This window comes from Lissotriton vulgaris, chromosome 5, assembly GCF_964263255.1.
Source record: "Lissotriton vulgaris chromosome 5, aLisVul1.2, whole genome shotgun sequence".
NCBI lineage: Eukaryota > Metazoa > Chordata > Amphibia > Caudata > Salamandridae > Lissotriton > Lissotriton vulgaris.
The window spans coordinates 1,228,751,785-1,228,776,780 of NC_141693.1; the positions used below are offsets into that span (position 1 = coordinate 1,228,751,785).

At 45.6% G+C, this 24,996-nt stretch overlaps 1 protein-coding gene across 2 annotated transcripts in view; it reads left to right on the top strand.

The window, feature by feature from the left end:
- The window catches only part of ACTR6 (actin related protein 6), a 306,657-nt gene that overhangs the window by 246,377 nt on the left and 35,284 nt on the right, over positions 1-24,996 (top strand). For both annotated transcript variants that reach the window (XM_086920320.1, XM_086920322.1), the window contains exon 10: positions 1,216-1,354. In XM_086920320.1, coding sequence (XP_086776446.1) covers positions 1,216-1,354 — 139 coding nt within the window. The remainder of the gene's footprint in view (positions 1-1,215; positions 1,355-24,996) is intronic.

Consider the following 24,996-nt stretch of genomic DNA (forward strand, 5'->3'; position numbering starts at 1 on the left):
GCAATAGTCATCCACTCAAAAGAGAAAAGAAGTGGGAACAAGAGAAACCTAGGTCTAAACCCCACAGACTAGAGGCAAGCACAAGTCTTGTCTTTTGATGCCCTGACTCATCCCGAGGGGTGTCATGCTTCATCATCGGGCGTTGACCCTCATTGGGCCGGCTAAGGGATACCAGGGAGAATTAAGTTTAATACATAGGTTCCCTTGCCAGGTTAAGAAAACCTTGAGGCACAATATGCCCTATCAGTAACAGACGACCTCCAGGTCTGCTAAAGCGACCCTTCCAGGGACCCATAGGGCATTGCAGCATCCGCTCGACGAGGAGCAACGCCCGATGATGAAGCATGACATCCCTTGGGATGTGTGAGGGGATCAAGAGACATGACTTGCGCTTGCCTTAAGTCTTTGGGGTTTAGACCTAGGTTTCTCTTGTTCCCACTTCTTTTCTCTTTCTCTTTGATGTAGATGAGCATTGTGCCCACACTTGGAACAGTTACCCCTTGTTGTAATTGAGATTAGCACAGTAAGCATGGGTACTGTACCACAACTAGCTCCTAGCCCTCTCTCTTTCTTGTTACATTCTTAAAACAAGTAATTACCTTAGATTGTTTCACTAACAAAGTGCTCCAAAAGAGGGGCCCTTGGACTGAAAAGGTTCTCTCTCCTCTGCTTTTGAGCTTGACGTGAGAAATGGAGAGGAGTAGATTTTCCCTTACTCCTTAAACTGTCTGACTTGTATGTAGAGATTTATTTCCACTTAACTAGGAGCACGATTGTTTTCATACTTCAACATTGAGGACATTTTGGACCGGATTTAGAGTTTGGTGAATGGGTTACACAGTCACAAATGTGCCATATATCCTGTCCACTGTATTAACCGCATCGATGCTGCGGCGATTTTCGCGCTGTGTGGCTTTTTTTTAAAAGCAGCGTTACATGACGAGCTCAGCTCGTCATCAGCACACGCCACCCGTGGGTGATGACGAGCTGAGCTCGTCATCAGCATCGAAAGGGTTAAAAGTGCCTTTGGATATAATCCTCTTGTTATGCGGTGGATGGGATAGCCATCACGTTTGTGGCAAGTAACCTGTCACCAAACTCTATATCAGTCCCTCTGTCTTGAAACGGTATCCAGTGGAGATCCTTCTAATGTACTCAATATACACTGTTTATAGACTCTGTCCTTGTATAATTAACTTTTTTTTCTATTTTAAGAAATGCAGCCCCATTTCTTCAAGAATATTGTACTAACCGGTGGAAATTCCCTCCTACCGGGCTACAAGGAGCGAGTCTATGCAGATGTCAGACGTCTCACCCCAACTGATTTTGACGTTGCTGTGATACTACCTGAAAAGTAAGTTCTTACTTTCTGAATCAAACAGTTTTCTATGATTTGGTGAGTGAAGTAATTCTCTTTACATAAACATCATTGCTTTTCTATAACTCAGTAATTGTTTGAAGTGTGCATTGTTGCGGTCTTCAATAGTACCAAATCTGCTCTATGCCTGCTTAAGACTAATGGTCCGGTCTTTAAGATCCTTCCTAATACCAGGCATTTCAACCTGCAACAAGTCCGTATTCATTTTATTGCTTTGGGCGATGTCTTGGACAGCATTCCGTTTTTTAACTGTAGCTTCGGGTTTGGTCAGATTGTTTGACTTATCCTTGACTGGAGAATCGAGTAACGGAGCATCTTGTTTGGCAATTTTAAAGTTTTCTATACCTTCTTTTTCTTTTATGTTCTTGGAGTCAGCCATGTTACAAGGTAAGAAAGACTGAGAGGTGGTCACCAAGGTAGAGTAGGATAGGCAGCTGGGTGACTTAGAGCGACCAGACAAAGCAGAGGTATGGCGAGGCAAAAAAGCAGCTCAGGGTGTAGTAGTCAGTGGAATCGTCAATAAGACTCTGCGAGTTTGGTTGTAGCACATCGGTGGGTAGCCAAAAGAAAGTTTGGGAAACTGTGACTTTATCAAGATTACTTATATACTAGATTCTCCGTGATAGTGAGAGCCGGACTTGTAAATTTGCCACTAGATCTGAGCACTATGATATTGAGTATGTACATGGGTCTAAGTAGGAGGGCACCCAGCATTTAGTTAGTGAAACTGAATTCACAACTGTAGCTTTTCTACGGCACTTTCAAAGCGCTAGAAACATGTCCTCTAATCCTTGGAGACCCTTAGGTTAAAGCTCCATGTGGTCACCTGGCTGTCTTGGGCCTAGGGAGCCTTGTGGAGCAAATGATGTTGGGAACCAGGGCGCTATCATAGCAGAACGTTAAACATGAGCTCTGTGAGAATTAAGTATAACCGGTAGGAAGGAGAGAAGTGCCCTGCAGTAGAAGAGCGTCAAGTCCTATGAAGGAGTTCATATTGTATGGCAACTCAATAACGCCAGCGGTTGTATCGCCATTCCTAGGTGGCACCATCTTGATTGCACTGGCGTCGACGTTCGTGAAATGAAACCCCACCTAAAGCAGCAGGAACACCAAATTCTAGCTCAGCAATCGTGAGGGAGGAAAATACTGCCTCCCTGATCTCTGTTGCATACATGCCAACCCTCCCGATTTAGGCAGGAGACTACCAATTTCAATTGTAGTCTCCCGCCACCCGAATCCTACATGCAAAAACCTGATCCTTTGGTGGCTTCAGCTGACAGGTACTGATCTTGTGTGACTGAGTATGCACTGCCAGTGATCTGCTCCTGCAGGCCAATATACAACATTTTTATCCGGCTTTCTCAGCCTGCCATGGTGCTTTCTCTGTGCTCCTGACAGGTTAGAAAATAACCTTATATTTGCATTTCTAATATCTGATCCTGCAGCAGCAAACTTGCAAGTCCTATACATGACAATAACCCTATTCGGGCCTCAGTAGATGTCAATGGGGGAAATACTTTTGATACAGCGGGATTTTTGATCTCTTATCAGATCCCTATAGATCTAGATCCCACTCAGGTCGACTGAACCTTTATTACCTGTCATAGAGTAAAAAGCAATCCACTACTAGGATAATCAGTTCAAGACTTTACACAACTCTGAAGAACCACTTACTACGAATAAGTTTTAAAGTTTTATTATAAAGCCAAAGATAACTGGAGATACAAGCATCTCAATATAAGGTTCAAAAGATACACTGGCATCAATACAAACATGAATTCTCTAAATGCTCTTAGGCGACAGAAGAATATCACCAAGACTAATTCAAAGATCAGCAAGTTTGCAAGAATAGACCCAAGTTGTAACTTGAGCGTCATTTACAAAAGGAAGAAAAATCCAGATTAGACTGTCCCTACACTAGACTAAGTGACATCCCTACTTAGCAAGATCTTAACCTAAAAAGGTGTCAGCCGTGGTGACATCCAAGGAAGATCACTCACTTTCCCTTAGTCTTTGTTGTAAATCTGTGCATCGCAGTTATGTCTTCTCTGCCTACCCATCCGCTCTCTAAAGTTCCTCAGGCCATCTGCTCTAACTCCACCCAGTGGTGCTGTCCCTAATACAAAATCACAATTACAGTTGAAACGCCCCTCAGAGACGCCCCTCACGTACACCCCTCACGTGGTGTCGGTTCTGGCTTTTTCCATGCTGATACTCCTCTGGGCTCCTTGTTAGCGTTGACCTTGCTTCTCAGGCTCTTCTCTGGCAAGACGGTACCCCCCAGGAAATTCCTGAACCCTCCTCCAGGCCTGTGCCTGTCTCCCAGAACAGAGCCCTATTCATCACTCTCTTGATTGGAACCCCCTCGCACCTGCAAACAGACACCCATGAAGTGGGCCCCAAATTCCGGCCTCCAGCTTATCTCACAAGTCGTAAACCTTTGACCATGGTCCACAATTTATGCTTAACACGACCTGATTTTAACTAGCACATGCAGATCAAAAGAAACAACCTTATCTCTCCAGGCCTACTAGAATTACATGAAACAGGCCTGTGCGCTCTATGAATCTTTATTTCTTAGCCTAAACAGTATTCTAACTTATTATACACTCTGGTTATAGGAAACACTTCTATAAAACATATATTTTCAGTCTATGATCAATAATACTTTGAATTATAACAACAGTAATCCATATCATGTGAAATTGTAAAGGCACGTATTCTTTCTCAGTGAACTGCCATGAGGCCTACACATTTCTACGTTTAGCAACATCACATTCTCCTCTGCAACGGCCACATAACATGGAATTTAATATCATTCTAACATCTCAAAACACTTCTACATTAGCTTTTCATACTGATATATGCACTCTGTATTAATTAAACACTCTTATATGTATGCACTCTATAAATTCGACACTCTTATATGTTCCTTTAACTAGACTGGTGCAACGTGCTTGTAAATATGGTGCACTTCTACATTTTACTTGATTTGCCCTCTCTCAGTTCCCCCCTTTGATGACCTTTAGGGGTCATAACCATCACAACACCATCCCTGAGGGTATGAATTGAATCAAACAGAACTCATTGCAGTGCTCCCTCGCTTCATCATCTCTAGAGCCCTCAGACTCCTGTACTGGTTATCCTGCATCGCAGCTAACTTCTGCTCCTGCTCTCTCATGGATCTTTGCAACCTATTTGATCTATACCATTGATACAGCCGCACCAACCCCCACAATGTGATTACACAAATCACCATTTTGATGATAGGTTTCAGTATGTACCAAATGATACCCTTTCCTAGGTTGGCAAACCAACCTCCAACTTCACCCATTCCATTACCCACTTTTTCCCACACATTTACCTGTGTCAGATCCTCAATCTCATGATGAATTTCAGTGATGTTCTGTATATATTTTTCAAGAGGTTCTGAGTTGTCTGGAATGTAAGTGCAACATTCCTGGACCTTCAAAGCCTTACAGACTCCGCCCTCTTTGGCTAACAGAACATCTGGAGCAAGTCGGTTCTGGAGAACCATTGCCCTTATCGATTGCATCTCTCCCTCCACCAGCATTAGTAATCTAGCAGTACTGGCAGATAATCTATCTACGACTGTTGCCAATCTCCTAATCTTGACATCATTCAGTATTAACCCTAAAAGAGGGAACAAAGCACCAAATACGTCTCCAATTACCTCCTCAGTGCTTACATCCCTTCTCCCTCTGGCTTGTTTTCTTCCCTCTATGATTTCTAGATCCTTAGCATGATATATTTTGGGGAAGACAATTGCTAAATAACATGATCTGTACCAATTATCCGGTAGTTTCACGTATGCATTTCTTCCACAGACAAAATATACATTTGGGATCACCTGCATTCCCTTCAAAAAATCCTTTGTATAGTATTCTATTTGGAAAGCATGTTCACAACTTACTTCTCCCACAAACACATTCTCATAGTAGGTTTTACCCCTGTATATACATAGTTTCCCTCGTTGCACTCGATCTAAAGCTATTGGACCATTACTACCCTTCCTCTTGTGTGACTTTTCCTCCTCAGTCCAATCTGTTTTCCATTGACCCGAAGCCTTTAGGATCTTCTGCCTCCTGTACCGATCATCCACCTGCCCTATAAACTTTTTCTCAATTTCTGACACTTTACAAGTCAAATTATTTCTTCGGGCATATGAAGTATCTAGCGTTCTCCAAAGAATGAAAAATTTCCTTAATCGATCCTCACTATTATAATAGTCCCACTTGTTCATATGCTTGTAGGCCGGGACCTCTGGTAAAACAGCGTCAAAGTTTGAAAAATAATACTCAAAGCTATCGCGTTCATAAAATATACTAAGCAACAAACTACATGTGATTCCATAAGTCAATGGAAGATGATGGTACCTAATACCTTCGTCTACAGAGGCTCGCAATTGCATGCAGACGTAGCAGTCCTTTGCATCCATAGCATCAATGTATTCATACAGTAATTTAGCATATGCATTTGATTTGAAATTTCCTTGTGATTCATCTACGTGCAACCTACGAGCTTCTGCTGCTAGCAAAGCTTTATCTTTCTCTGTATTGTCCCCCCTTTGACCAGCAGTAGTAGGTTTCGGTGTCACTGCAACTTTTGCTGCTTTTGTTGCCTTCTCTTCATTTTCATGTCCCACTATATATGATACAGTAACTACTAAAACTATAAGAAAAATTACTCCCACTAAAAGTGTGCCTACTATGCATTTTGCCTTGCGGTTCGGGTTGCCGGCCTCCATGATCTCAAGACAGTGTAGTTCTATTTTCTCTCGCAACACAAAGTCTCTCTTCTTTCCTCCTTCAACAGTGTTTTCCTTGCTTATTCGGTCTTTTCGAACCACACCTGGAAGCGGATAATCCCTTTTGCAAGATCAGTCTTTGAATTTATAGAAACAGACAACCCTAGCCCTTTTCCGTCCACTAAATGGAAAAAGTCCCTGAATTTCTTCTTCTTCCACTTGGCGCTAGGTTATCTCTCAATCTTTTTGTTTACAAAGTCTTTAGCAGTCTGTAATCATGCCTGTTCCAGCGGCTCTAATCACGTATTCTAAAATTTCTAAGCGAAGAATGATCTCCTCGAGTGCTGGTATCGTTGGACCAAAAGTTGGAAATTCTACTCTGTTTAAAACCAGTTCTCTTATTCTGCTCAGATAAGGAGGATTGGGGACAGTGAGTGTCAGCAACCCTTCGATCCAGGTACCAACAACACCACTTCCAATGTTTTGATTGGGTCAGTACTGGTCACTGTCACTTCCCTCACCCTCCCGGATCTCCGTGCACTAGACATCTGCTGCTAGGTAGGTCCACTCAGGAGTGGCGTATCTTCTGCAGGGCACTCGCACCCTCCTTGATCTTCTTGGACCCTCCTGTTCTTGATTCCGTGCACCTTCGTCCAGATCTGAGTCTTCAGATATAGGAGCAAGGGTTCTCCCTGGAGTTGGCTTCAAGCTCAGCCTCTTCTTCCTTTCAGGCCAACTAGCTTCTCCACGCCTTGTTCTCCTATTTCTTGTCCTCACACTCGGTTCTTGATCACTTGTGACTTGATCAGTGTCTGAGCCGTATTCACAGCAACTTTCTCCTTCTGTGGCAACATCAGTTTCACTGTCGTCCTGTCTTTCTTCCGCTTGATCTGAAGCACTCCCAGCTTCCTCCGACACCCCCACAGCTTGACTGATCCCCTCTAGTGGTTCGTCGTCCACCGCTGGATTTTCATCTGTGAGAGGAGCTGTTTCTTCCAGGGGTGCTGGAACTCTTCAAGTGTGGGAGGCGTGAATCCAATTTGGCAGTCCTCCACACTTTACTGCAGTATTCGTTGTCAGAATAATCTGGTATGGGCCCTTCCAGCGCACGTCTAGGCAGTTCTTCCGGACGTGTTTCTTCACCAGCACCCAGTCACCAGGGCACAGGTCGTGACATAGGTCTCTGGAAGATGGAATTTCAGCAGCCTGCACCTGAAGAGACACAGAATGAATGACATCAGAAAGTCCCTTGCAATAATCCAGGATCAGATCATCTGTGATATTCAACAAAGCTGCAGTTGGAACAGATGGAAGTCTCATTGCCCTCCCCATTAGAACCTCGTGTGGGGAGAGACCTGTTCTCCTGTCTGGTGTGCTACGTATACTCATGAGTACCAATGGCAGGGCATCACGCCAGCTTAAGGATGTCGATGAATACACTTTGGCCATTCAGGATTTTATAGTCCCGTTTATCTGCTCCACGATTCCCGAAGCCTCAGGTCGATAGCTACAGTGCAACTTCTGATCAATATTTAATGCGGAGCAAAGCATCTTCACAACTTCACTGTTGAAATGTGTCCCTCTATCTGATTCCAAAGAGGTCGGCACCCCGAAGCGTGGTATTAACTCTCTAAGCAACAGCTTTGCTACTGTGAGTGTGTCGCACCTGCGTGTAGGGTATGCCTCGACCCATCTGGAAAATATGCATACAATCACCAGAACATACCTGAGGCGGTTGCATTTTGGCATCTCAATAAAGTCTAATTGCATTCGATTGAAAGGCCCACCAGACCTCCCAATGTGACTCAATGTAGTTGGTGTCCTTTTTCCTACGTTCAATTGCTGACATGTTACACATCTCTGACACACTGCTTCTGCGGCTACTCTAAACTTGGGGTTATACCAAGTCTGCCTAAATACCCGCAGCATGGCATCTCTTCCTAAATGTACTGGACCATGTATCTGTCTTGCCATTGGACTCACTAATTCATTTGGTAATACTGCCCTTCCATCTGCTGAAATCCACAAATCCATTTCACTTTTTACACAACCTGCGGTTTCCCATGCCTTTTTCTCAAAATCTGATGCGTTCTCTTGCATGCCTTTTAAGTCATCCCAAGTGTCAACTGTTTCTAGCATCATGTTTAACTCTGTATTTTCCTGAGTCCCACCCACTTCCACTTCCGTGAAAGAGTATCCTTGCTCCGCACAGTAGCGAGCAACCTCGTCTGCATAACGATTTCCTTGGGACACAAAATCTGTACCTTTGGTGTGTGCTACACATTTAACAATGGCAATTGCTGCCGGACCTTCTAACAATAGTCGCACAAACTCCCCATTTCGGATAGGTGAACCTGAGGAGGTCATGTAACCTCTCTCAGACCACAATTGCCCAAAGTCATGAACTACACCGAAACCATATTGGCTATCTGTATAAATGGTGACTCGAATTTTGCTACCTGCTAAACAGGCACGTGTCAATACAATGATTTCAGCTACCTGAGCGGAGTGTACTCCTTCCAGGCAAGCGGCTTCCACAACTCCAGTAATGGTACAAACAGCATAAGCTGCTCTCAACTGACCAGTATTGTCTCTTACACATGAGCCATCAACAAAGAAAATTTCATCAGGGTCAGTCAACGGCTCATCCACAATATCTGGTCTTGGCTTGGTGCATAGTTCAGTCACATCAAGGCAATCGTGATCTTCACATTCCTCGTCTTCTATATCATTAGGGAGTGGCATCAAAGTGGCAGGATTCAAAACAGAGCACCTCTTAAGGGTCACGTTCTCCGCAGCAAGAATAACTTGCTCGTAGCGCGTGAGCCTATTATTGGTCAAGTGCTGTGTCTTGGTCTTGGTCATTAACAGTTCCACAGAATGAGGTACATACACCACTAATTGATGTCCCATTACAATACTTTCACACCTTTCAATGCTGACACCCGTTGCAGCAACGGATTTGAGACATCCGGGCAACGCTGCGGCTACTGGGTCTAAAGTAGCCGAAAAATATGCAACTGGTCTACGGGCATTTCCATGAATTTGTGCTAGGACTGACAAAGCACAACCTTCTCTTTCGCAACAGTAAAGTAAAAATGGTTTTTCGTAATCAGGCATTCCCAAAGCTGGAGCACGACACAAGTCCTCTCTCAGCTGTAGGAACGACATCAAACAATCCTTGTCCCATGGTACCGGATCACTCACCTCCTTGTGCGTCAGTTTTTGTAAGGGTTTTGCTTTCAGTGAAAAGTTAGATATCCACTGTCGGCAATAACCAACCATTCCTAGGAACATCCTGACCTCTCTTTGCGTCGTAGGCGAATTCATCTTCATGATCGCCTCTATCCTGTCTGGTGACACCTTCCGCTTTCCTTTTTCAATTCGGTGACCCAAGTACTGGACTTCTGTCAGACAGTACTGCAATTTGCTCGGAGACACCTTATGCCCATTCTCAGCTAAATGGTTCAGCAAGGTGATGGTGTCTATCTTACAAGCTTCTTCTGTTTCTGACGCAACAAGTAGGTCGTCTATGTACTGAACTAGAACCGAGTTCTGTGGCAGTACTAGACTTTCAAGATTTTTCTTCAGTAGCTGGTTGAAAATCGATGGGCTTTCTGTATACCCCTGTGGGATACGACACCATGTTAAGATGCGATTTTCTAGCTTAAATGCAAAAAGAAACTGGCTCTCCTCATCTAATGGAATTGAAAAGAAAGCCTGGCAAAGATCTATCACTGTGAACCACTCAGCTTGGAATGGTATCTGAAACAATATCACTGATGGATTCGGTACCACTGGACAACATGAAACAACTATGCTATTAACCTTTCGGAGATCCTGTACTATTCTAAATTTCCCGCTAGGTTTCTGCAAACCCATAATCGGGGAGTTGCATGGACTACCCACGATTTCCTTCAGTATTCCCTGCTTAATCATGGAGTCGATCACCGGTTTTATTCCTGCAATCGTCTCCGGGGTCAATTTGTATTGAAGCGTTCTTGGATATTCAACATTTGGTTTTATCATGATTTTCACTGGTTCTACTCCTTTAATCAATCCTATCTCTTCTCCAGTGAAATCCCATACTTCAGATGACACAATATCCCTTAAGTCCCAAGGGAGCTCTTCCACCGTCAGGGTAGGATACAGTTCTACGCATACTTTTGAATTTGCAACTTTAAAGGCGGCATCATCGTCGTTAGTCTGTACCTCTACTCCCTGAGGCGTGCAGTATATTGTGCAATTTAGTTTGCACAATAAGTCTCTTCCTAACAGACACACAGGGCTAGAATCACATACTACAAACTGATGTTCATCGCTGTAGTTTCCTATTCTCACTAGCACTGGTTCCGTCAAAGGGTTAGTCATTCTCCTATTTGCGACTCCTACCACTTGAATTGTTTCCCCCGACATTGGCAGACCTGGAACCACGGCTGATCTCAAAGTTGATCGAGTAGCTCCGGTATCTACTAAGAATGTCATAGGGCACCCCGCCACCTCAGCCTCAACAAACGGTCCTCTTTGGTCCACCTCTAGAACTGCCCCGAGGGTACAGTCCTCCTCTCTACTCACACGCCGTCCAGTCAGTGGATCGACGTAGTAACACTCTTCTCCTTCTACTAAAAGAGGCATTTGTCTATAGATCTTGCCCCCTGTCGCAATCTTTGGTGGTTGAGGGAACTGAGCTCGAGGAGCCGAAGTCCCCCCTTTTGCCACCTTACCCTTTGGTACTGTCACCCCTTGGACTGGAACAGTCTGAACTTCCTCCTCCTCTACTTCCAGTTCTCCGTTTTCAGGGTTATAGGGACACTCGCGTTTCCAATGTCCCACCTGGTGACACTGGTGACACTTTGTCGTCTTTTTCAATGTAGCAAAGTCTATTCTAGGTCTTGGATATTCCTCGTTGTCCCTATTCTGACTATTTGATCTCCTTCCCTTCGTCCCTGTTCCCTGTTGCTGCTGTCCACCCTTTTCAGCCGACTGCATCTGAACCATCATCAACTTCTCCTTAAGTTTCTTTGCTTTGGAATCTATTTCATCACTGCAATACCTTGCGTATCTCAAAATTTCATCCAATGGCTTGTTTTGCCAGCAAATTAAATGTTGCTGAATCATCAAACAAATATCAGGTCTCAACCCCAAAACGAACTTCGATACAAACTGTCCTATGTCTTTGGGATCCATTACATCTAATCCACTATATTGTTTGAACGTTTTCAGCAATCGCTCATAAAATTCATGGACTGTCTCTTTGGGTTCCTGTCTAGTTCGGTCTATTTTCACCCAATCTATATCTTGCGGTGGCACCTTATCTTTCAGCCATGTTATCACCCTTTCATATTTTATCATTACTGTTTCTGACGGTCCATTAGTTTGAGCATCTCTTTCTGGTTCTGCTGTGGGCCATTCAACACTAACTTTGCATGCTGTCCACAAGTCTCCTGGGACCACAATGTCGAATAAAGTGTTCAAATCAATCCACAGTACTTTCGAGATCTTCACAAACCTCTCTACCTGTTTGTACCATTCTACAGGATTCTCTCTTAACTTCGGAAATGAATTGGTAAACGCAGCCAAATCTCCCCTACTCCAGGGCACATGTACATAATTCCCATTCGCTATTTCTCGCAAAGGGTATGCCTCCATCCGCCGTGGTCCTCCCTCTGGGGACATCACAATCGCGCTCCGCCTGACAGTCCCTTTCTTGGACCACCTTTCCTCCCATTTATCTAGATCTCTTCATGCTCTTATTCCTGTGATCAGTTCCCTTATGTGTGTTTTTAATCCAGTTGTCCTCCTCTCATCTAGGTCCTGATCTGAATATTGCAACCTATGGTTACCCTGTAATGCCTTTGTTCTCGACAAGTCTACCATATACTGGTCTGCCAGTTCAGACAATTTCTCGTGAGTTGCTCTTGCCTTTCGAGTAATATCCTTTGCTATAAACAGCAGCTCATCTTGCTCGTACATGTCAATCCTTTCTAAAGGCAACGCACCATCTATTATCTCGTCCAGGTCAGATTTTAAACTAGTCACATCTAGCCTTTTTGCCTTTATCATAGCTTTCAGTGTGTTGTCTCTAGAGAGCCCATTTACGTCTCTCCCATCACAGCTCTGAGTCCTACGTCTGGCTTCAGGCGTATTATGGGGAGTCCTCCCATGCTCCCATCTCTCCAGGTCCCATGCAGTTCCGTCCTCTCTTGGTGTATGGTGAAACACTGCTCTATTCCCCATAGTCCCACATTTCCCATTCTGCCTGGTTTCTCTAGGTGCATGGTAAGATATTCCATTATTCCTCATACTTTCGCAATTCCCCCTGCTGTCCATGATCGCTCGACGCATGGCAAGACCCTTCGCGGCTCCCCATGTTCCCGCGATTCCGCTCCTGCCCCTGATCGCTTGACGCATGGTGAGACACCTCGTGGCTCCCCATGTTCCCGCGATTCCAATGCTGTATGTTGTCGCCAGGTGGGTGCACTTAAAGCTATCCCTGTACTCTTGCGTCCTTCGGTCTCCCTCACTGTGAATGAGACGGGACGCCCCTCCACACTCTGTACTTCCACCTTCTTGCTCCTGCCTACTTCCACCGTGGATATGACGGGTAGCTCCTCTACTCTCCTGACTCTTACCGTCCCACTCCTGACCGCTTTCGCTAGCCCCGCACTGAGACAATGTCCCATCGCCTCGACTTCCCCATTCAGCTTCCGCTCTTGACCTGTTACTCTGTGTTTCTGTGGCAGCCTCCCATTCCCTCAAGTCAGCCCTCAATTCCTTAAAGGATTTCGGCCGTGGTCCTCTCAGATCCATCGGTCCTCTCTGACCCCCCTGATCTGTTATGGGATCCACTGCTGAATCCAATGGGGTGCTCCACTTTATCGGTCTTGGCAATTGCCTCCAGGCATTTGTCATGTTGTTCCTTCTTTCCATGTCAGCCCTTTCTCTGTCTAGCCGTACCTGTTCCTCCTCTCTCACTTTCTCTGGGTTATAAATCGACACTATAGGACCTATGGTAACGGGTACTTGAAGAGCATCTGGTAATCCGTGAGACTCAACGCACTCCGTTGCTGGCACCTTCTGCACCACAAACCTTCCGACTACCCTCTGTACAGGACTAGGTTGAGGTGTTTCCTCACCTTTGGTAGATACCCAATCTGTTATAGGGAGTGGTCTATTCTCCTCTATGCCAACCCTATCTTCCCTTGAGAGCTCGATTCCTTCCATCTCTCTATTGTACGGAGGCGGTCTATCTATTAACAACCTATTTATTAGGCTATCTTCTGATTCGCTCTCGTCATCCTTCTCTGGGGTTCTCTTTTCTCCTGTAACCTCTATCACTGGGTACAACTTATCCACTTCAATAGTCTGTACCCTCCATTTCTTGGCATCTTGTACTGCCCTTACCGATCGTCTCACTCTTTCTTGACGTCTGTTCTGATTCCTGTCGTGCGCCGCCCTAATCCATGCATTAAGGGCTTCAAACTGTGTTGGTCTAGGCAAAGGTCTCAATGAAGACATAACTGCTTTTAGCTGGTGCCACACTTCTAATCTAAACGTTCCGTACTTCCGAAAAGTCAGTTCCTCGTTCCCTTCTGTAATCTTACTCCAAGTGCTAAGCCACAGTATAGTATGCAACCCAACATTCGTAGCCATATATTGAGCTGGTGTACCCTCTGGCGGGGCCTCTTCCCCGTAATAAGATTCTCTCCTTTTTCTCTTAAAGATCGCTCTCAAGCATTTAAAACACTTCATGTTCAAAATCTACAATTTTTCCCTATTTCCCTGCGTTCGTTTACTTCTTGATGACAATACACCAATCCCAGCGCGGTTCTCGCTAACCGGCCTATCCCAGCGCGGTTTCACACCAACCGGCCTATCACAGCGCGGTTTGCGTCAACCAGCCTATCACAGCGCGGCTCTCTCTGACGTCACTCGTCTCCCCTTCGCAGCAGTTCCCCTCCTTTCTCAGCTCGTCTCCCGGTCATGCATGCGTCCCATTCATACCCTGAAAAATAATTACTTCCGACCAAGCGATCACTTTCCTTGACTGTACGCCCACAGTCTAACTGTAATTGTCACCTTTACTGACGAAATGTCTTTCCGTGAACGTCCAGACAATCGCCTTAACTGATAGGTTACTTACACACGGTAACTTCCGACCAGCGTCTGTTACCCATACACTCACTCTTGCGTGCCCCCTATCGCGGTCCTGCGGGCGATCAATGGTACCTCATGACCCCCTTTACAATGGTCGACAGTTACTCTGGATGTCCGATACACCCGAACCACTTAAGCTCTTCTCTGAACTTAAGATTTTTACCAGGTTGCGCGCGCTCACAACCCTCCCTCAATCACACTACACGCATTCAACTCCGCATGACATTACAATACAGATACAACACAAAACACCGCAATCTGACAACGCATGACCCTTATTATACTCCCTCTCGTCCGACTCTGCTGCTTTTCTCTCGCACCGTCAGCACTTTCTTCGGCAGGCGATTCTTCTGCTGCTCATCTCTCGATCTCTAGGGGCCTCGGGGTAATCTTAACCTAGTCTAGATCACCTTCCTCTAGAAGGCAACCATCCTCTGCTACCAACTGATACGGCGGGATTTTTAATCTCTTATCAGATCCCTATAGATCTAGATCCCACTCAGGTCGACTGAACCTTTATTACCTGTCATAGAGTAAAAAGCAATCCACTACTAGGTTAATCAGTTCAAGACTTTACACAATTCTGAAGAACCACTTACTACGAATAAGTTTTAAAGTTTTATTATAAAGCCAAAGATAACTGGAGATACAAGCATCTCAATATAAGGTTCAAAAGATACACTGGCATCAATACAAACATGAATTCTCTAAATGCTCTTAGGCGACAGAAGAATATCACCAAGACTAATTCAAAGATCAACAAGTTTGCAAGAATAGACCCAAGTTGTAACTTGAGCGTCATTTACAAAAGGAAGAAAAATCCAGATTAGTCTGTCCCTACACTAGACTAAGTGACATCCCTACTTAGCAAGATCTTAACCTAAAAAGGTGTCCGCCGTGGTGACTTCCAAAGAAGATCACTCACTTTCCCTTAGTCTTTGTTGTAAATCTGTGCATCGCAGTTATGTCCTCTCTGCCTACCCATCCGCTCTCTAAAGTTCCTCAGGCCATCTGCTCTAACTCCACCCAGGGGTGCTGTCCCTAAACAAAATCACAATTACAGTTGAAACGCCCCTCAGAGACGCCCCTCACGTACACCCCTCACGTGGTGTCGGTTCTGGCTTTTTCCATGCTGATACTCCTCTGGGCACCTTGTTAGCGTTGACCTTGCTTCTCAGGCTCTTCTCCGGCAAGACGGTACCCCCCAGGAAATTCCTGAACCCTCCTCCAGGCCTGTGCCTGTCTCCCAGAACAGAGCCCTATTCATCACTCTCTTGATTGAAACCCCCTCCCACCTGCAAACAGACACCCATGAAGTGGGCCCCAAATTCCGGCCTCCAGCTTATCTCACAAGTCGTAAACCTTCGAGCATGGTCCACAATTTATGCTTAACAGGACCTGATTTTAACTAGCACATGCAGATCAAAAGAAACAACCTTATCTCTCCAGGCCTACTAGAATTACATGAAACAGGCCTGTGCGCTCTATGAATCTTTATTTCTTAGCCTAAACAGTATTCTAACTTACTATACACTCTGGTTATAGGAAACACTTCTTTAAAACATATATTTTCAGTCTATGATCAATAATACTTTGAATTATAACAACAGTAATCCATATCATGTGAAATTGTAAAGGCACGTATTCTTTCTCAGTGAACTGCCATGAGGCCTACACATTTCTACGTTTAGCAACATCACATTCTCCTCTGCAACGGCCACATAACATGGAATTTAATATCATTCTAACATCTCAAAACACTTCTACATTAGCTTTTCATACTGATATATGCACTCTGTATTAATTAAACACTCTTATATGTATGCACTCTATAAATTCGACACTCTTATATGTTCCTTTAACTAGACTGGTGCAACGTGCTTGTAAATATGGTGCACTTCTACATTTTACTTGATTTGCGCTCTCTCACTTTCTTCTGATTATTTTGTGTAAATCTCCCACTTTTCACTTCTAAAATGTTGGCATGTGTTCTGTTGGAGATCACATTGGCAGCAACTGTCGTTCCAAGTTCGTTGGCGCCGGGGGCTCACCGAAGTTCAAATGCGAGCAGTCAATCTTGGGAGGAGTCCGAGCCACACCCACACCTAAAATTCGTCAACAATTTTTTACTTAAGAGGAGTTGTAGATAAAGAAACATGAGAAGTAACTCCTGGCTGACAATTGGATTACTAACTAAGTATATGAAAGTAAGCAGGTTATTTGGGGAAAAAGGCTCTCTCGTAGTTTTAAAAAATCACGTGGAATTTATCTTGGGACTTATCAGTAAATTAATCACTAGGCTTCAGGTTCACAGGGAAGCAGGCGCGCAACACCCATTGGGCTAACAGGACTTCAGCCCCCCCCCCCCCACCTCCCCCCCGTCGTGTGTGTCAGCCCGGGCGGACTTTGCGGGCTGTCGAGCATCTAATTACAGCCGCACCCGAGTACTTAACAGGTCTTTAAAAGACCATTTACCTGTAAATGAGGCTTTTGTTGTGTGTTCACCCCTTCTTACAGCCACTCTGTCTATGGTTGGAAGAATTAGCCCCCCCCAAATATTTTTCAGCACCCTGCCCCCCCCCCCAACACCCTGCCCCTCCCCGAAATTTGGCTCTAGTTGCCCTCCTGCAGGGAAGAATATTGTCACCATATAGTAGAAAACGTTAGCCTTAGGGATAGGCTCGGGGACTTTTTAAGAGTTTTGGGGGCCCTGGGCCGAACGTATTTTAGAGGCCCCAGTTTTGAATAGCTTTGAATTTATGATCCAGTTTCAGCTCTTTCGTGCCAGGTCACGGACAGTGCACAGGCAGACTCGTCGAAATTCTAAATGTGTTTACATCTAATATTCAGGGTTAGGGATGCTTTCAATATTGTAACACAGCAGCAGCTCACTAATCTTACTGAAAATAATCTCTTTTGCACCCTTCAATTTCGCATATGTACGGTCCTGTGTTGATCTAAAACCTTTTTTATGGATGGTGCATGAAACACAAACGCAGCATTACTCTGCAAAATGTATGTAATGGGCTCACACATCATCCCCCCCCCCCCCCCCCCCCCCCGCCCCTTCCAATAAATGAAAGGAACATTGTATTTATCTGTTTAAGAATTATTCAAGGTCGTCAGGGCAAGACTCTGCAGAAGAGATCTGGCTCGATCAGGGAGCCCCTGAAAGGCTGGGGGCCAGAGCACACTTTGCCCATGCCTAAGGCTTAAACGGTCTCGGATAGGCTAGTGGTGGGAAAATGGTTATGCAGCATGAAGCGCTTTTAGGTTCACATCTGCGCATATCCTGCCATCTAGTGGTTTGAGTGGAAAACTGCTGCTTGGGCTTTGTTAAAACCAAACTTTTTAGGTCTTGCGTGTGTAACTATGACATTTTGATTTTATTAAAAATATATGTACAAACTACTTAGGCATATAGTCAGCCCTCTTCATCCATTGTTTTGTTGTCATTCACATTTTCCTTGCCCTCCACAGCAAAAGCCAGTGTCTCAGTTCTTTTGGTATGGCAGTTTAATAATGTTATATCGCGTTTGCTGTTTTTTGGAAACGGGTATGGTACGTAAAGCCAGTGTCTCAGTTCTTTTGGTATGGCAGTTTAATAATGTTATATCGCGTTTGCTGTTTTTTGGAAACGGGTATGGTACGTAAATCAGCCCCCTGAAGGGTACGCTGCTCAACCCTCCTTTGCGTGAGCATGCGTTTAGATTGTTCTTTCCTCAGTGGACCTCAGAGGTGTCTGCTGACAGACTGTGCTGCAGAATGTGCCAGAGCGGGAAGAAGACCACCAGGAGCAAAGAACAATCAGCTGGTGGTAGGAATAAATGTCACATCAGAAAACATTCCAAGCTTGCATTTTCGAGATGTCAACCACTTTCATTCTGCTGTTTATAAGTTTTAATGGGCAGTCTTGTCCGTATAAGAAAGATGTCTCGACACTACTGCCTGCAGCCCTTATGAAACATTTAATATTTGTGCCGTGTTTGCACAAATGCAGTATATGAATTGGTCGAAGTGGGGGAAAAAAGTAGGGGAACTGTGGGCGGAGACTCCGAGGGCGGGGATAACCCAAGGATTGGATCAGTGGGCGGAGTCAGAGGTGTGGCCAGAATGTACCAAACATCCCAATTTTTAGTATTTGTTTGGCATTTCACCGACCAGTTACAGCTTATTTTGTTATTTAATTCAACCGATGGATACACTTGATTATTTAAGGTTTAATAGGAGTTATTGGCATTTAAATACATTCACAAAGTGGGATATATATTTACAATCACACAATGTCCCAAATACGCTTAAAAGTGGAATGACAAGCCATTTGTCTCCAAGCCATGCAGTTTCTCTCATTAGCACTTCTACTCCCTTCTTTCACAAAAGCAGTTCAAATATGAATGGCAAAATATCATAGTTTGCAAATGTTTCCACATAATTATGGCTCTGCCATATTTGCCACATAATATATCATCCACTGCATAATCTTACAGTTTTAACTAATAATTTTTTTAGCTCAAAAGGATAAAAAGTTACTAAAAAACGTGACTTGAGTTGCTGCAAAGTGGACGGCCCTTTGCAAAGGTTGACTGATCACCTTTCTCACTGTTGCATTTGTATGTTATACTGATACTAATGAGGCAGAATCTTTGCAGAGACTTAACATGTGTAAAAATGTCTAAATAATAAAGTCGCGGAAAATATATTGCATTAGGCTGCAGCCTTTTTTGTTGTTGCATAATTTAGTCAACACTGCAGCATCAGTTTGTCCCCCATTGCTGCATAATTCCAGTGGCTCCAGAGCAGGTAGCACAGGTTAAAAGTTCTTGTGCATGAAGCAGAGAGACTGACGTTTGCAAATTTAGTTTGGTGTGCCTGCAAATCCTGCATCGCCGATCCTTGGTGAGTTGCAGCTACTACTGCTGAAACAAGGCCAACGGAGGTACCAAGGGGTGAGGCGGACAGGCCTCTATGGCAGGGCTGGCTTTAGTGCTGGTGGCGCCCTGTGCAACAATGTTTGGTGCCTCCAATGATCACCTACACCTCATACTCCCTCACTACCACCCTTTAACAGTCCCCCTCAGGTCTCCATAACCACACTCTTTCTCAGATGCATTTAATTTTATTTACAGCGCCGCTCATACCAGTGTACGGTGTCAGAGCACTTTATATCACACACACTACACAGAGACAATTATTTATACGTGTGTAAATCACTGTATAGGACGTTTTAAATAAGACAAAGGACTACAAGGTGTAGAAGCTACATGACAACCATACTAGTAGGCTGTATAGTTTAACACCTTGGCTGCTTGGCAGAATCTTTCGCTGTGCTGGACCTTAATGTAAATGGGTGTGGTCATGACAAGCTCAGCTCGTCATGAGCACCCTAGAGGTATACCTCATGACATCCGAGCCCTGATGGACAAGGGAGAAACAGCGGCCCTCATCCTCCTAGACCTCTCCGCGGCATTCGACACGGTCTGCCACCGCACCCTAGTACGGTGCCTCAGCAACATCGGCATCCAGGACAAGGCGCTGGAATGGATCATCTCCTTCCTCGACGGAAGAACACAGAGAGTCCGCCTTCCACCGTACAAGTCAGAGGCCTCCGAAGTCATCTGCGGCGTCCACCAAGGATCATCTCTGAGCCCCACCCTCTTCAACGTCTACAAAAGCCCCCTTGCGGCCATCGTACGCAAACACAACCTCAGCATAATCTCCTACGCCGACGACACCCAGCTGATCCTCTCCCTGACCAACGACCCCGCCGCCGCCAGAGCCAACCTGCACGAAGGGATGAAAGAGGTAGCCGAGTGGATGACAACCAGCCGCCTGAAACTGAACTCGGACAAGACGGAGGTCCTCATCCTGGGCTCCTCACCCTCCGCCTGGGACGACTCCTGGTGGCCTCCCGCCCTGGGCACCGCACCCAAACCGACAGACCATGCACAAAACCTGGGCTTCATCCTGGACTCCTCCCTCTCCATGACCAGGCAAGTCAACAACGTCTCCTCGGCGTGCTTCAACATCCTACGCATGCTACGGAAGATCTTCTGGTGGATCCCCACCGAGACCAGGAAGACCGTCACCCAGGCCCTCGTCACCAGCCGACTGGACTACGGCAACGCCCTCTACGCCGGTACCACCGCCAAGCTCCAGAAGAGACTCCAGCGGATCCAGAACGCCTCAGCCAGACTCATCCTCGACATCCCACGAACCAGCCACATCTCCGGACATCTGAGAGACCTTCACTGGCTCCCCGTCAACAAAAGAATCACCTTCCGCCTCCTCACCCACGCACACAAGGCCCTACACGACCAAGGCCCGAGCTACCTCAACAGCCGAGTCAACTTCTACGCTCCCAAACGCCACCTCCGATCAGCCAACCACGCCCTCGCCGCCGTCCCCCGCATCCGAAGAGCGACTACAGGAGGAAGGTCCTTCTCCTACCTGGCCGCCAAGACCTGGAACTCCCTCCCGACCGACCTGCGCCTGACCCAAGACCACCTCTCCTTTTGGAAGAAGCTGAAGACCTGGCTGTTCGAGCAGTAGCGGCACCCCCCCCCCCCCCCAACCCCCCCCACAGCGCCTTGAGACCCTACGGGTATGTAGCGCGCTTTACAAGTGTCACTGATTGACAAGCTGAGCTCGTCATGAGCTCGGAAGGGGTTAATAACTCACTGTTCTATGTTAGGATTTTAACTTATAAACTGCAAGTAACAAAAGGATCTCTCTGAAAAAAGCAGTAACCTACTAACCTAGTTAACATTATGTGCACTTTGTGATCTGCATGGTACATGTTCTTTGCAGCAGGCACATTAACCCTCTGTGCTACCTTTCCAGGAGTCAACCCTTCCACTAGACAAAACTCTGATCTCTCTCTAGGAAGGTTCAGAAAAGGGGGTGGTGATGAACAGAGTGTCTGAATTAAGCAGACCACTCTTACCCAGTCCAAAGATCAGGGCTTGATCCATCACCATTATTTATCTCACTGCACCATCCCAGCTCAGAACCTGGCTATATGCAAATCAGTCTGTCCTTGGCCCAGTGCATCATGGGAACAGGGCAGACTAAACTACCAAGCCAATTCTTCACCAGAAAGGAGACAAGCTACCGGGGATCGGTTTCTGGCATTTCAGCCGTCTTCGGCCCGGCTTGCTTGAATCCTGATGGTGCAGTGAAAAAGGGACTCATGTCTGAGTATACCCTGCCACACCTATAGTGGCCAAAAACGATTCAGAAAAGGGGGTGGTGATGAACAGAGTGTCTGAATTAAGCAGACCACTCTTACCCAGTCCAAAGATCAGGGCTTGATCCATCACCGTTATTTATCTCACTGTACCATCCCAGCTCAGAACCTGGCTATATGCAAATCAGTCTGTCCCTGGCCCAGTGCATCATGGGAACAGGGCAGACTAAACTACCAAGCCAATTCTTCACCAGAAAGGAGACAAGCTACCGGGGACCGGTTTCTGGCATTTCAGCCGTCTTCGGCCCGGCTTGCTTGAAAAACGGTGTTGGATCTAGCCCTGATCTCTTGACTGGGTGAGAGTATTCTGCTTAATTCAGAAACTCTGTCCATCACCACCCCTTGTTGTTAAATATTTTGTCCACCCTAAGCGTGGAAGGGTATACTCAGATGTGAGTCCCTTGCTCATTGCACCATCAGGATTCAAGCAAGCCGGGCCGACGACGGCTGAAATGCTAGAAACCGGTCCCCGGAAGCTTGTTTCCTTCCCAGTGTAAGAATTGGCTTGGTAGTTTGGTTTGCCCTGTTCCCATCATGCACTGGGACAGGAACAGACTAATTTGCATATAGCCAGGTTCTGAGCTGGGATGGTGCAGTGAGCTAAAAAACGGTGTTGGATCTAGCCCTGATCTCTTGACTGGCTGAGAGTATTCTGCTTAATTCAGAAACTCTGTCCATCACCACCCCTTGTTGTTAAATATTTTGCGCACCCTAAGCGTGGAAGGGTATACTCAGATGTGAGTCCCTTGCTCATTGCACCATCAGGATTCAAGCAAGCCGGGCCGACGACGGCTGAAATGCTAGAAACCGGTCCCCGGAAGCTTGTTTTCTTCCCAGTGTAAGAATTGGCTTGGTAGTTTGGTTTGCCCTGTTCCCATCATGCACTGGGACAGGAACAGACTAATTTGCATATAGCCAGGTTCTGAGCTGGGATGGTGCAGTGAGCTAAAAAACGGTGTTGGATCTAGCCCTGATCTCTTGACTGGGTGAGAGTATTCTGCTTAATTCAGAAACTCTGTCCATCACCACCCCTTGTTGTTAAATATTTTGTCCACCCTAAGCGTGGAAGGGTATACACAGATGTGAGTCCCTTGCTCATTGCACCATCAGGATTCAAGCAAGCCGGGCCGACGACGGCTGAAATGCTAGAAACCGGTCCCCGGAAGCTTGTTTCCTTCCCAGTGTAAGAATTGGCTTGGTAGTTTGGTTTGCCCTGTTCCCATCATGCACTGGGACAGGAACAGACTAATTTGCATATAGCCAGGTTCTGAGCTGGGATGGTGCAGTGAGCTAAAAAAACGGTGTTGGATCTAGCCCTGATCTCTTGACTGGGTGAGAGTATTCTGCTTAATTCAGAAACTCTGTCCATCACCACCCCTTGTTGTTAAATACTCTCTCTAGGAAGAACATTAATCACCAAAGTTGTCATGCCATTTTTATTGTTGCTGAAAATTGCTGGAGGCCAGGAAGGAGGCAGCATGTTTTTTAAAATCTATAATATACTTGCAAACACTAGGCACCCACCCGAAATAGGTACCCAGTGTGGTCACACCGTTTGCATCGCTCTAACCGGCTTAAGGTTCATGTGACCTCAGTGACAGAGTCACAGTGACTGGATCACTGTTGCTCTAGGGTGTGCTGTTTCGTAGGCCTGCCCGCAAGACTGGAGATGAACTTCAGTATGGATTGCGGTGGACACGCCTTCAAGGTTAACCCACACTTGCCACCACGAGTGTCCACCTGTTGGTGCTTCGACACCAGGGCTTCTAAGGTCTCTCAGGGCCTTCTATGGTCTAGCATGGGAATATGCTCCCTCAGTAGAGTGGTCTGGTGGACTGGTCATGAAGGCTTAACCCGGTTCCCCAGTTCCAAATTCAACAGCTCTGGCCATAGTGCCACATCCTCTCCCCTACTGAACACCATACTGCCTCACTGAGAGAAACTCGTACTGCCTTCAGCTACAACCTAATTCTGCCTGCTATAAACTCTTGGATATGGCTCAATTCAAATCATGCACTTGATAAGAGTAATATGCTGCCTAAAAAAATAAGAAATAAAAGCAAACACTCATAGGGAATGCAAGATTAAGTAAAGCATGTGAAATCTAAGCAGAAACAACATGGTTACCTTAACGATCTCTCACTCACTATTCAGAAATCAGCGAGTGATTTTACCTGAGAAGTTAAGGACATGACTACAGGGCCCTGAAGGGTACCGTTTCAATGGGGCGAGGAAAGATAGGGTGTGAGTAAAGGACAGGAAGAATTGGCGCTGTAGCAGGTACGATTGTAAGTTAGATTTTATGATATCCAAAGTACAATGGTGCAAACAGGTCAGGGGAACAAACCCAGACACAAAACAGCCCCTGGATAGGTGAGGGACACGTCCCATACCAAACAAATAAGTACAAGACCTGTGCACATATCTCAAAGTGTTATGTTTTTATGTCAGAGCCAAATAAGTCAGACAAAGTTCATGTGGATAAGCTTAACGAAGGTCGAGATCCAGCGATGCATAAAAATAAATGTATTGTTCAATCTTGATCAGTACGTACGAAAATACAACTAGCCGAAACGTGTTTCGTCACACCGTGTGAAGGATGTGACTCTTCAGGGCTGTTAATTTTCTGTGGTAGAATGCTGCAACGCAAGTCCGGTGATACTTCCAACCCGGCTACGACGAATGGTGTGGCGGACCAAGTCCGTGGAGTGAAAACAAATCCCAGCTGTGCGGGTACTGCCGGCAGAGGGAAGACTAAGGACGGGTACGTCCGAAGTGTGCCATATATGTGACAAAATGAAGTCTCAGTAATGAATCATGAGCACGGGTTCATGTGGAAACTGGTTGCGGGAAATCCAGGTAGCGGATCTACTGTTTCAATGTCTATTGCTTATATCCTTACAAAACGCAAGCAGTATGGTTTAAAAAGACCACATCCATAAACACAGAGCATGGTACACATTTTGTTTTCCAATTCACCCATCAACCAGGTATTGTAATACATCCAGGAATGGTGCACTTCCCCACCTGGGGACAACAATGCTGTTCAAAGAAAGATGAGAAAACAAAAGTAGCGCTTCACCGCAAAGTCTTTAAAGTGAGGCTAATGTGTTTGGATGTCAATAAAACCAATCTGGCCACTTTGCAACCGCTCCGTCTTGCTTTATTTAGTTATGTATTTAATTTTCATATTTAAAACCTTTTATTTCTCTCCATCCCGAGGCTGCACTTTGGAATAGAAAAATGTCAGAAAAAGGGCATTTAAAGCAAGAGTGTTTTTCTATTTTGGATCCATTTCACAGGGAAGCAACTAAATGAAAGAAGGAATGAGAGGTTGTGAACCGTTTCTTCAAGTCACAGTTTTCAGTAAGTGAGGAGCACAACAGAAAGAGACTGAATAATAGGAAGAGAGGGGGGGCAGCCTCCAGCACAGAAAAGAAGAGGATG